Consider the following 13045-nt stretch of genomic DNA (forward strand, 5'->3'; position numbering starts at 1 on the left):
CATATTTCAAATTATATTAAGAACAACTTTATTTATAAATGTATGAAAACGTCACAAACCTATAAATGAGAATTTGCACATATTAAGTCATAACTGAATTTTGAGCTATATTTCATAATAGCTCTAGATGATCTGATCACTGTAATTCAACAAAAATGAAAAATAAAAATTTGGAAAAGAAGGTTGAGGAAACAAATGTCTATCTCATGCATCTTTCAGCTCTGGGGGCATGTCATTTTTTGGATGCTTATTTTCAAAGTGTTGTTTGTAGGTTTTTGGGTCTGGCATTTGAGCCTGAAAACATTAAGACAACATATCATAAAACATATCTTATTATCCCAAATGCGTGACATACCTTACAGACAGCACAGGCATGCACAAGCGCTTTTTGGGCAGCTTTCTTCTGATCATTGGCGCTATGGCCTTGTTGCTTCTTCATCTTTGCGGCCTTTTCCGCCGCTTTTTGTTGGGACTGAACCTTTTGTTGCCCTCTCGCCATTTTCCTTTACTTATAGAACTCCAACTAGCTCTTTTTATTTGAACACATTCACCTGCAAATGTAATGATAGCCTAGAAACTGCATCCTCTTCAATAACTGTAATTTTAACGAGAATAGTTGGTAAAAGTAGAATTATAACCTATATGTTAGGAATCAATAAGCATATACGTACCTTAGTTTTGAAGGCGTCCGAAGCCTTATGGTAGTGTTAAAGTCCTAGTTAGGTTTAGTTTTCTTAGTTGGATGTTTTTGGAGTTACGAATATTAATGCTTATTTATATTTGAAAATTGAACTAATAAATTTCTATTTCTTGTCTAACAGCAATAAAAATATGAAAAGGGAAAAGGAATGCGAGCATGAGGTTAGCCAGGCCCTCAGCATTCTATACTCTACTAATGAGCCATGAATGAAGCATATGGCAACAATGTATATCTGTTAACCACTATGCTTGTTTTTATCTTACCATTGGCACTTACACTTACAAAAAAATTAATAAAAACATGAAGGATAATTATTTCGAATTTTTGATTATAAATAAAGTATTGTTTTCTACAGGGCTGGGTAAATGTAGTTGAATCATTTATTATATTTTCATGTTTGCGACATTGCCGTTTTCGGAAATATAGAATATCGTAAATCAGTTTCGTAAATGTTACATTTAAAAACATGGTAATTCAAGTAAGGTTAGGCACTTGTTTAAATTTTTCTTAGTATTTCTTTTATACTAGAATATATTTTGCAACTTTAAAGTGGAAACGAGTAGAAGATAAACTATTATACTAATCTCTTGAGTCAAGGTGAACTAACCCTCACATTTATTGAAAGACAGATGACAGGTGGTGTGAAGTCGATAAAACAGATATGTTGTTAACCGATATATGATTTTGTTGTTCTTTGATGAATGCGTGATGCTTTAGCGTTACTACAAATGTTGAATTTTTAAAGAAAATGTAAGCAGAAAATAAGTCTGAAATGGGACGAAGTAAATTTCCAGGGAGGCCTTCGAAACACTGCCATAAGAAACGGGTGAATGTGCTACCCCCGGTAGGGGAAACCACTCGGGAAGGCGAGAGCTCCGCGGTCACAATTATTGGAGCTTCCAAAGAGAATAAACAGGTAAACATTGAATGTTTTGTACATTTTTCTACGTTAAAGCTCTTCTAATTTGTGTCCTTCTTAAGTACCTTAATATGTTGTATCACTTATACTCAAAAATTTTGGTTTCAGGACGAAGATCTTTCTGAAAATGAAGGTGAAAGTACATCAGAAACACACAAGGCAAAGCCCCTTAGGAGAAGACTATCCCGGAAGATCAGTACTACTATGCGAAAAACTGGGCATCGGAGGAATTTTATTTCTAAAATTAGGGGCAAAACTGCCTTGAAAAATACCAGAGTTTCTAGAAATGGCCTTACTAAAGGCCATGTACGCAAGGATACTACAAATTTCACTGGAAAATTTGTACTTCCCACCAGGAGTGTGCATTCCTCCAGAGTCATTAAGCCTAACAAGAGATTTATAGATTTAAATGAAACCCTTAGTATTAAAAAGAAAGGACTGGCTAAAGGATCCTTAAAGCAGCTGGAAGACAAAGGTAGCGATTTGCCAGAATGTGATACAAAAGATAAGTTAGCATTTACAAATGGACACAGGGTGATTTTAAGACAGGCTCGTTTAAAACTGCCTAGCCAAGTAAGCACACAAGGACCATTCACATCAAATTTACATAATGGGCCTGGAACAATTATTTGTGGAGTTTGTGGTGTTGTGCGTTACTACCGTTTTGTTAAGCAAGCACGAAAATTTAACATATACAGCTGCGAATCTTGTAGAAAATTTATTTCTAAACAAATAAAACGGCAGAATATTGGCTCAGGTTCCCCAACAAATGTATTAATCTGTTTGACTGGCCAAGGCACCTGTTCAATAGAAAGAAATCAGCATTGGAAAATGTCTAAGTGTGCTTACAGATCACATTGCCCTGCCTGTTGGCTGAAAATGTGTCTTAAGGCCTATCATTTGCCTCAAAATTTAAAGGAGAATCTCACTCAGTTACTTCCAAAAAATATGAGGGGCATTGACTTTTCATTTGGCAACTCTGTGCCCCCAATTTTATGGCAGAGGACTGCAGAAAGTCCTTTAACAACCACAGAAGTTGTCCAGAAGCAAAGACCTGTTCGATTTAAGCCCTTACAGAAATCTCAGCCAAGTATTCCTCCCGTTGGTTCTGATGTTAAGAGACAGAAACTAGATCTGAAAGGTCCTAGAGTCAAGCATGTATGTAGAAGTGCCTCCATAGTATTGGGCCAACCACAGGCCACTTTTGGTGACAGTAGTAATGATAAGAAAACTAATGTCAGTGATTTAATAGAATTCAGTAGTGATACAGTTAAAACTAGTGACTTTAATAAAGTAGAGACCTCGAGTGTTACAGATGAAGATGTCAACTCAACAAATAGTAGTTCTAAAAGTTTTCCAGACAAAGTTCTGATGATGCCGAAGAAAGAAAAGATTAGAAGTCTTCCAATTCCAAGTAAAGAAGGGGTGAGTTAGAATTAGTTACTGCTTATTAAAAAAAAGAAAAAAAAAAACAAGTGCCAAACAGTGAAATTTACTTAATAGAACCTTTGATAAAACCTATCAATTTCTCTATTCATTTTCTATGTTGATCAAAATGTTTATAAGAAACTGACTAGCATGACAATATCTGTCATCCATCAACGTAAAGACTTTCTTCGACAAAGTCTTACAACTTGATATATTTAAAATTAATTAAAAAAAAATTTAGTTGTGTTCTAAGATCCTAATTTATTTAATTAAGCTTTTTGACAAGAAGCCAAAGAAGTCAAGGATAAAACATAATAAATTCGAAATAAATAGAAAGTATAAGAATTTAAAATACAATCAAAAAACAATAATTAAAATGTATAGAGTATATAGCACTTACTGAAAAAAGTATATTAGACTTACACCTTATAAGAGATAAATAACTCCAAACATATAAGAATTTAATCATAATTTTGAGTCATACATTCTTCAAAAGAATAATGACCCCTACCTCTTAGGTAGGACTTCAGCAGGCAGTTAAATGTCCTCCCAAAATGATACAAGATAAGAGTTCCATGCAAAAACACTCAAATCAATCAATCAATGCATTTTATTGCTTGAACAATATATTTTATACAGGGTGTTATTTAAGGGTGGGGCCAAATTTTAATTGGCAGTTCTTTTAGTCATTTTAATATGAAAAGTTTATATATAGGTACAGTAAAGATTCATTTTTAAGATACAGGGTGTCAAACTTTAAAAAAAAATTTTTTTGTTAAAGTCTTTATATTCAGGTAGCTGATTTTCTAGAAATTTGGTTGTGCTTGTTATAAAATGTTTTTTACTAAAAAAAATTGAGTATAATTTGTTTAAATGTAATTTTAATAATTTTTTTTTGTTTAATTTTTCTTAAATTTTCGGTATTCCTTAGTACATGTCCTTAGCAAAAAGAGACAATTTCTAGCTTGAAAGATTCTTTTGTATTACATTCAAAATTACCATCAAGTTCCAACGTCATATTAGCTTGTATGTTTTTGTTATGTAAAAGTCATTTCTGTATATGTAATGATAAAAGAAGTTTGACGTCCTATATTTTGAAAACGAAATATTACCAGACCAATATTTATATAAATTTTTTTCTTAGAAACGCTCAAAGAATCATTTGTTAAAGTTAGTCTACGTTCTTAAACAGCGTTCCGTATAATAATAATTGATAAAGCGAAAATATATACACATTTTGTTTGCAAAAATATTAGGATTTGACAAAATTTAGTTTATATGAAAGGTGATAGTTTTCAATATGCAAAATATCAAAATTTCAATTACCTGTACATGTCCTATGGGGTTTAAAAGGTATGTAAAATACTACAAAAATGGAAATATGTTATGTATTGCAATTTTAGTTTCCAAAAACTAAACTTTTAGCTTAGGTTAGCAGTTGACATGTATCTAATGTTGCAAGATTGTAACATTATAAAATAAGTAATCATTAAAGAACAGTTTTTAGTATACAATGAACTGTAAGCCTAGTGCTTTGACCGTTAAATATTTGACATTGCCCATACACAACAGTTGAATTGAGCTCCGACATGACTCTGAGATTTGAAGGCTATTTAAGATTATTTGGTAATGATAATCTTTAACTACTTTGATATTTTTAAATTTTGAACACATAAAATTTAGGTTATTTTTTGTTTGAGATTCACATTCTCAGGCAATGATTCCTTTATAAATTATTTCTATTTAGTGTACCTACTTCTCTTATATTTCCTTTTGTTTCTACATCAAACCTCCTTAGCAGCTTAGTTTGCCCCTTAAAATTTTTATATTTTCATAACAACCAATTATGTATTGAAATTCATACAAAATAAATATATCTTGATAAATAGATATGTAGTGGGGCAAACCAACGCTCGATCTGAAAAAAAAATTTTTAATTCATTTTGAGGAACACAAAATAAAAGAAATAAAATTAAAACATGTTTTTCCCCTTTTTCCTCACTAGTAGTAGCTGTATCTTGGACATTTAATTTTGGTTTTACAGACTTCCCCACCTCCATCAAAGGGCATTCTCTTGCACCATTCTGAAGACTTAAACTTTGAGAATCGTGACAAGTCAGGGTTTTCTATAATGGCTTCAAAAGAGGTCTCAATTAGTGCCATCTGTTTTCTATGTGGAAGTGCTGGACAAGACAATCTATTGATTTGCTGTATTTGTTGTGAACCATATCACACCTTTTGCTTAGAAGAGTATAAATCTCCAGTCAGTTTTGAGAATGATTGGGTTTGCTTAAGGTGTGCATCTTGTCATGACTGTAAGGCATATGACAGGAACAAAATTAGTTGTCCAAAATGTCTCAAAATCTATCACATTGAATGCTTTACCACAAAAGAGGACGTTAATGGGCCTCATCTGGTATGTAGACTACATTTTGTTTTTTAGAAAAACTAAATGCTTTTTTAATAGATTTGTAAGGAGTGTACAAAGTGTATGAATTGCGGAACCGCCACTGCGTACAATTTGTCAAGTTTCCCAGGGAATTTGCCTTTATGTCTCAATTGTTTGGACAAAAGAAAGATAGGAAAGCATTGTCCAATATGCCAGCATTCCTTTGAAGATAGCAGTAATATGTCCAAGGTTTTATTCGTAATTTTGTTAAATTTTCTATCATAATTAGTTAACTATTCCAGATGTTGGAGTGCTGTAAGTGCAAAAAATGGGTTCATGCCGACTGCGAGAAGCTTACCAGCGAGCAATACGACATTTTAAAACTTCTGCCAGTTTCCTCAAATTTCAACTGTAGTCAATGTATGTCAGGAGATTCAAGTTACTTTCGCCGATCTATTCATACGGAAATGTATAGGAGTTTCCTTAGAGTATTCAGGCTATTAATAAAAAACAAGTCCGCTCGACTTATCTTGAAAAAAGTTGGAGTTAAAGGGTTAATGCGGAAATATATGCTTACCAAGATTTTAGATATCGGCAACAATAATTGCAACAAAGATGTGGAGAAGATCTATTCATTTGAAGAGAGTGAGAGGCTTCAACAGGAGCCAAGCAGTTTGGAGACTGCGAATAATCTGCTAGATATTCGGCATAGGCTGTGGGAATATGATTCTGTGAAAAAATTTAACAACGACATGCAAGATGCATTAAAGTTGTACGACTCAGAGCAGCTGATGTTGATTTATAGAAATATATTTCAAAGTTTGTTTCCTTGGTTTGGGGAGGTACATGAAACTAGTGAAAACGACGCAACTTATCATCCACCTTTAGAACGTCTGGCACATCGCCCTAAGAATCTGCTTCTAGAAAAAAACAATTGTCATGATACAAGAACGTGCGGGCTTTGCCAAAAAGCTGGCGATGGGTTAAGTAATCAAGAATCGAGATTGTTGTACTGTGGAAACAACACTTGGGTTCATGCCAATTGCGCTTATTGGTCGGCAAATGTTTATGAACAAGTGGACAATCATCTGCAGAATGTTACAGCCACCATAACAAACTCACAAAGCATTCATTGTGCGTTTTGTGACAAATTCGGCGCCAGCATTCAGTGCCATCTATGTAGATATCCAAAATTCCACTTTATGTGTGCAAGAAAAGCCGAATTTTACTTCACCAGAACCAAAAAAGCATGTTTCTGCAAGAAACATTCTCCTCTTGAGTCTGAAGGTGTTTTAAGAAGAGAAGACGACTTTGAGGTAAATCGAAGTTTATTTATTGAACAGTCACAACAAAGCCAATGTGAGCCTGAAAAAGTGACTTGCATGATTGGATCTTTATGTGTAAAGAATTTAGGGAGGATAGACCCGGTGGTCTCTGATTCATCAGAAGCTATTGTACCTTCGGGGTTTGTGTGTTGCAAGATTTTTTGGTCAACTAAAGAACCTTGGAAGTTAGTGACCTACGTAGTAACCACATCAATTCAGAACCCTAACTGTACCACATTAACTGTGGACAGGAACTTCACTGTAAATCATTCTTTAGAACAACAATGCATTGAAAAAGCCATGAAGGAGCTTAACGACTGGCGGCACGTTTATGAGAAAAACACTGAGGAAGTCGACTCAGAAGACGAAGAAGAGAAAAATGGCACTCAACTTTTATCTCCAGAGCTAACAGACACAATATTGGAAGACTTGCCTCATGACATTCTAGATGGGATTTCCGTGCAGGACATTTTTCCCAATTTTAGCTACGATGATATGCTGAGCTTGGATAATAGTAGCAGTGAGAGTATCAATGAAAAAAAATCATCTGAAGATGAAGTTTCAATTGGTCGACCTAGTAAAGTGCCCCCTTTGAGTCTCACTGTCAGTTGTAAAGTGGATAGTAGCCTGCCTATACCCAAGAAACGCAAATCATCTAAGGAACCTATGCTATTGCTACAATTAGATGGAATGTTTGATGATAGTTCTAGTGAGTGTGGTTCTCCCACCAGAGACCAGAATTTTTGGGATATTTCTGAAGGATCAAAAAATGTGGTTGTTAGCAAGAAATTTAAAATTTGCGATGAACATGCAGTGTCATTACTTCAACTTGATGGAACGTTTGATGATAGTGCCAGTGAATGCAGTTCTCCAATTGGAGAACATCGGCTGACTTGGAGTATTTCTGAGGAGCCAGTGACATGCGAGAAATGCCAGAGCACCTATCGAACACAAGCTAGTTACAAAAGGCATTTAGACTCTTGCGAGGTACTATGCACTAGTGAAAGCGATTCAGAAAATATGCCAGAACATGAGCTTTGTGAGGAACCACTGGTTGCCTCTCATGAAGTAACTTCAATTCAAATAAGTGAAACTCAGTCACAGCCAGTATTGATCCAAGCCTTTGAGTCATATCAAAGCCAAGTGCATACATCTGTAGTTAATGTATTGCCTGAGGCTCCAACAGTTTCCGCCCCAACTCAACAGGTATCAATGCAACCACCTACAATAACAATTCAGGAACCTGCCCCTATATCTATTAGCGTTCCTCTGTGCGTAGGAACTTCTTTAGTGCAACCATCCATTGAGTTTCAGCAATCTCAACCCTTGCAAACCCTTCCTCAGGTTCTAGTACAACGACCTCAATCTCGCAGAGAGCAGGTGGTTATACAACAAATTCAGTCAGCTCCTACTCAGGGGTTTGTGCCATTTGTGGATGCATTCGGACAGACCCAGCAGTATGTGCAATTAGCTCCGCAAGTACAGCCTCAATTACTACAAATTCGACCCGATGGGAATGTAATAGGAATTCTTCCCAGTATACAACCAACTACTGTTATAGTTCAGCAACCTCAGCAACTCGTATTGGATAGCAGTGGTGCCTTCGGTTGGGCCCAACAACCTCAGCCGCATATCTATTATGGATTCGAGACTATTGTGCAGAATACTGTAATGCAAAGTCACCAGCAATTTTTACCGACGCCAGTCCCTGGAGTTCTTGCGGCTAATAGTAGTTACAGTACTACAACTCAAGTTTTTCAGACTAGTAAATTGGAACCAGTGCTCGATGTTACCTCGAATAGTTTTGTTTTGGTAAACTCCTCTAGCCATGTGGAAATGCCGCAACAATTTTGTCAGCCTCAGCCAACTCAAACTCCTGCGCTCATTTACTCATCTCAACCGTCCTCGACGCACAAAGCAATCGCCCAAAACTGTGTTACCCTTCCGAATAATACATCGTTCGTGCCTGACCAGAGGGTTCCCATGAACGTCGTACCTCCCCGCCCTAAAACGGTACATAGTCGGCCTATGAGCAGGGTCTTACCGATGCCTACCAACGCTGTGAGACCATCCAAGAAGATCGCAGATGCCACTAAGATATTCCCTGAGGCGGAGAAACCTCCTCAAATCAAACTTGATGATAAGTTGATGTTTCCCAAAGATCTGTTGAAAGTCATTGATAGCTCAAAAAGCAAAAATAGGAAATTTGAAATATTGGACTATAAAATTGTGAAGCCCAAAATGGCAGAAAAGCCGTTTAAGGAGTTTGAACCTGCGGAAAAAGTACCTAACTTATTGACTTATGAGCCATTAAAGGAAATTGAGAAAGTCAAAAGGGATTTATTTGAAAAGAGTCGAAAAGATCTGTTAGAGGAAAATAGTGCATTTGTCAAAAACATGCCTGTTTTGGAGACGTTTCATATGCGCACATGCTCTCCAAAACTGGATTTAGTTCATCGCAATGAAAAGCTGAAAGCAGATTTGAATCATCAAACTGACAATAGCTTGAGGAAGTTCAATAACAATTTTGGATTAAACATAGACAATAGCTTACCGGAACTAGAGAGTAATATACAGAAAACAAGTCCGAATTGCTCACCAAAAATGTCACAAAACTACGTCAGTTCTGAAAGTGAATTTCAAAGTATAAAAAGCGCCTCACCTGAGATGTCTTTCATTAATTCAGTCGCTGTTAATCAAGACAAGCCCCTAGATATGCCCCAATTGAATGTTATTATGAGCGAAGAAGAATCAAATAGAGACCCAGATTTTAATGCAAAATCTCCGGAGAAAAATTGCAAATTTGAGCCTCTAATTAACTACCCTAATCGACTAGTAGTCCCTCCGCTTTTGCCTGTGAAACCGCAACCCCAAATTCAGGAAAACGCCAAGGAATTGGTAGAAGAAAAGCGCCTAGACATTCCAGAACGTAAACAACCCACCAAAAAAGAACCAGAACTCAAATTATCCCCTTCTATAGTATACACAGTAGAAAACAAAGAAGAAGGCTTCAAGTGTTCTTCTACTTCAATCTCCGACTGTTGGAGTAAAGTTTTAGAAGCTGTGCAAGCGGCTAGAGCCGCCCACAATATGCCCCCTCTTCCGACAGATGGGAAACACATTAAATCCGTCCAAATAACCGGTTTGAAGTCCAGCCATATTAAGTATTTGGTAGAACAGCTGCCAGGAGCGTCCAAATGTGTGAAGTATAAGCCCCTGTATAAGTTTACTCCACATTCGCAAGATTTGGAAGTCTGTACGCATGGGTTCGGGGCCGTACGGTGTCAACCACATAAATCTAGGAACACAGACCCATTTGACGTTTTCAGTTGGTTATCGTCGAAGCACAGAGAGCCATTTGAAGCTTTGGAGTCACAGGCTGTACAGTCCAGGTAAGTGGAATTTTGTTGAGTTTAGGAATCGGCATTATGAGAAATATTGTATTGATGTATATTCCTAAAGGAGAAATAAAACGCGAAATGTGTTTTTGTTACATGTTACGTTAAATTGATGTTTATACAGGATGATCGGTTATGGGAAATGTATTATAAATGTCTAGACAAGTATTATCACGTGTGCGTATATAGCATCTAATGCAAATTTATTTATGTAAAAGTTATTTGTTTTGAAAATATTTTGCATTTAATTTTATTAAAAAATCAGATCATATAAGTGCTATATAAGAGATAACAGAACTTGTTAGAAATTCATACAGTGTGACCCATATAAGATACAAACACCAATGTAACTTTTACATTCATAACTTAATTTTAAAGAACCAAAGCTTAAAAGATACAGAACAAAAAGTTCTATTTACGTTGTGAAAATTGTTTTCAAACTCACCCGATCAAGCTCTCTACTATACCTTGACTTTTATGTCTAAAATTGGATAAAAGGATTAGGGTGCCTTTTTGGAAAAAAATAATCACGTTACTGAATCCAGCCTTCTTTAAAATGGTTTTGTACCAAGTTTCATAAAAAAATAACAATTATTAACCATTTCAGAGAAGTTTATTTTATGGTTAAATGACAAACGTGAAATTAACTGAAACTGTTTCTCAAAAGTAATGTTATTGGTGGTTTGGATAGAAATCCAAATGATCAAAATTTTCTACGATTTCTTCAGCAAAAAATGATGAACGCTTTAAACAATTTGCAACTCGCTTATTTGAGAAACCTCTATTTTCAATTAGATGGCAGTTTTGTTTGTAATTCCGCTTGTGTGAGACAATATTTAAATTTCCATTTCGGAAATAAACGGATAAGCTGTAATAATCTATTAACCGAATGGCCTTCTTGACCTCCCGATCTTACATCCTTAGATCTCTTTCTATGGGACATAATCGAAGATAAAGATTATAAATCGCGTCCTCACGACATCGAAGATCTTTGAATCCTCATACGCAACGTTTGTGAGGAAATAACTACAACAATTGAAAAATGTCCGAAGAAACGTTCTATAAAGATACAATAAATATATTGAATGAAAGGGTGGGCTAATGGAAGCTTCCAAGACTTAGTTTATTTATTTTATTTTCATTTGTTTTTATGGCAATCTTAATAAAATAATATTGTTTGCAACTATAAAATAAACTGCTCTGAAATGGTTAATAATTATAATTTTTTGATAAAATTTGTTAAATACTCATTTTAAAGAATGCTGAATTCAGTGGTGTGCTTATTTTTTTTCAAAAAACACTCGAATCCATTTTTCCGATTGTACTACTTGGTCGGGTGAGTTAGAAATCAATTTTTACATCGTAAGTAGGACTTTTCATATTTTATCTTTTATTCTATTTTGTATCATTCTTTGTTCTTTGAAATCGAGTTATAAATGCAAATGTGATAGGGATATTCCCATCTTAAATAGGCCACACTGTATATACTTTTTACGTGGTTTGAAAGCTAGTAAATTAATAATGATGTTAAACTTTCCTAAGTTGTTCCTACTTATACACGCCCATCATTCACGAAACAATAGAGTCCAGAAGTTTTGAGAAACCGTCCATGTCAATTATCCCAAAGAGACTCGAGGTTTCATCGGCTTACATGAATTCCACGCCAAAGCAATAAAGTCCATGAGAGCATAGTTTCATAACAAAGATCATCCATCTCCACATAATAATAATTACTTGCTTCAGCGGCAGATATATATTTTTCCATTATTAATTAGCTTCCAATTGTCCATCCTCGGAGACCAATGAACGTGACTTTATTTCTTCTCTAGAGGAAAGTTATCATCTAAAACATTAAGCTCTGAATCATCTACTCTATCCCGATAATAATAACAATAATCTTTATTTAAGAAATGAAGATATAGAATATTTGCATATATTTAAAGATTAACTAAATATTGTACTTAGGACATAAATAGTAAATCGAAATAAAATGAAGAAATAAGTCTCAAGATCGGGTTCAACCATATAGTGAACAATATGATCAATTTAAAAGTACATGTTTGGCTTTGTTTTAAAGTAATCAACCTCTTTTGTGACTTTAGGAGAGTGAACAGTTTCCCAATGGCCATGAAGTTCAAGAATTTAAAACTAACCTCTAAGTATTCCGTTGGAGTCTATAGATCAAGAATTCACGGTAAAGGACTGTTTTGTTTGAGAGATATTGAGCCTGGCGAAATGGTTATTGAGTATGCCGGAGAGGTAAAATTATCTAGATTTGAGAACAATTTTTAAGACTGATCATATTTGGTACAGGTTATAAGATCGATTCTTACTGACAAGAGGGAGAAATTCTATAACTCAAAAGGAATTGGCTGCTACATGTTTCGGGTCGACGACAATTTTGTAGTTGACGCAACCATGAAGGGAAATGCTGCTAGGTTTATCAATCATTCCTGTGATGTAAGTATATAAAAATTTCTAAATTAGACTTATCTTCATGAAACACATCTTACAGCCGAATTGTTATTCGAAAGTGGTGGAAATCGTGGGTCATAAGCATATAATAATCTTCGCGTTAAGGCGTATTTTAAGCGGAGAAGAGCTCACGTACGACTACAAGTTCCCCTTCGAAGAAGACAAAATACCGTGTACTTGCGGAGCAAGGCGATGCCGTAAATTCCTCAATTGAGTTTTTTTCTCGAATTTCGTTATAACTGTTGCAGCAATGACTCAGAAATCTTTTAGTTCCGATCATCCAAAAACAGTATCATATTTTGAGTTAAATGTAAATTGTTTCCTTAGGTATGTAAGAAAATGATAGTTGCCATGCCCTTACAGCCTCTAAGGGAGGTCTCTAAATTAGCTGTCTCGTGTGTAAAATATGTA

The 13045-nt window shown here is 35.3% G+C and overlaps 2 protein-coding genes across 4 annotated transcripts; one reads left to right on the forward strand and one right to left on the reverse strand.

Moving 5' to 3' along the window:
* Window positions 1–11: 11 nt before the first annotated feature.
* On the reverse strand, window positions 12–4950 carry LOC136348466 (zinc finger protein 706-like). Of its 3 annotated transcripts, none has more exons than XM_066299302.1 (3): window positions 4804–4950; window positions 356–551; window positions 12–294 (listed from the first exon to the last, which is right to left on the reverse strand). In XM_066299302.1, exons 2-3 carry the CDS (start codon window positions 497–499, stop codon window positions 205–207), a joined length of 234 nt encoding a protein of 77 aa, XP_066155399.1. In that variant the 5' UTR covers window positions 500–551; window positions 4804–4950; the 3' UTR covers window positions 12–204. The 3 variants fall into 3 exon arrangements, with proteins under 3 accessions (XP_066155399.1, XP_066155398.1, XP_066155397.1); XM_066299301.1 differs by lacking the exon at window positions 4804–4950 and adding an exon at window positions 672–897 and having other exon boundaries at window positions 356–595; XM_066299300.1 differs by lacking the exon at window positions 4804–4950 and adding an exon at window positions 672–896.
* trx (trithorax) lies at window positions 1368–13045 on the forward strand. Its single transcript, XM_066299274.1, has 8 exons — window positions 1368–1616; window positions 1728–3044; window positions 5092–5463; window positions 5515–5685; window positions 5739–10153; window positions 12262–12418; window positions 12473–12619; window positions 12675–13045. The coding sequence occupies exons 1-8, from the start codon at window positions 1473–1475 to the stop codon at window positions 12846–12848; spliced, it is 6897 nt and encodes a 2298-aa protein (XP_066155371.1). The 5' UTR covers window positions 1368–1472; the 3' UTR covers window positions 12849–13045.

This window comes from Euwallacea fornicatus, chromosome 33 (genome assembly GCF_040115645.1).
Source record: "Euwallacea fornicatus isolate EFF26 chromosome 33, ASM4011564v1, whole genome shotgun sequence".
Lineage (NCBI taxonomy): Eukaryota > Metazoa > Arthropoda > Insecta > Coleoptera > Curculionidae > Euwallacea > Euwallacea fornicatus.

Coding starts and splice junctions, on each gene's coding strand:
- trx (XM_066299274.1), top strand. CDS start 1,473: ATGGGACGAAGTAAATTTCCAGGGAGGCCTTCGAAACACTGCCATAAG. Junction 5,464..5,514: donor ACGTTAATGGGCCTCATCTG/GTATGTAGACTA, acceptor CTTTTTTAATAG/ATTTGTAAGGAGTGTACAAA. Junction 5,686..5,738: donor ATAGCAGTAATATGTCCAAG/GTTTTATTCGTA, acceptor TAACTATTCCAG/ATGTTGGAGTGCTGTAAGTG.
- LOC136348466 (XM_066299302.1), bottom strand. CDS start 499: ATGGCGAGAGGGCAACAAAAGGTTCAGTCCCAACAAAAAGCGGCGGAA. Junction 295..355: donor ATGCCTGTGCTGTCTGTAAG/GTATGTCACGCA, acceptor TAATGTTTTCAG/GCTCAAATGCCAGACCCAAA.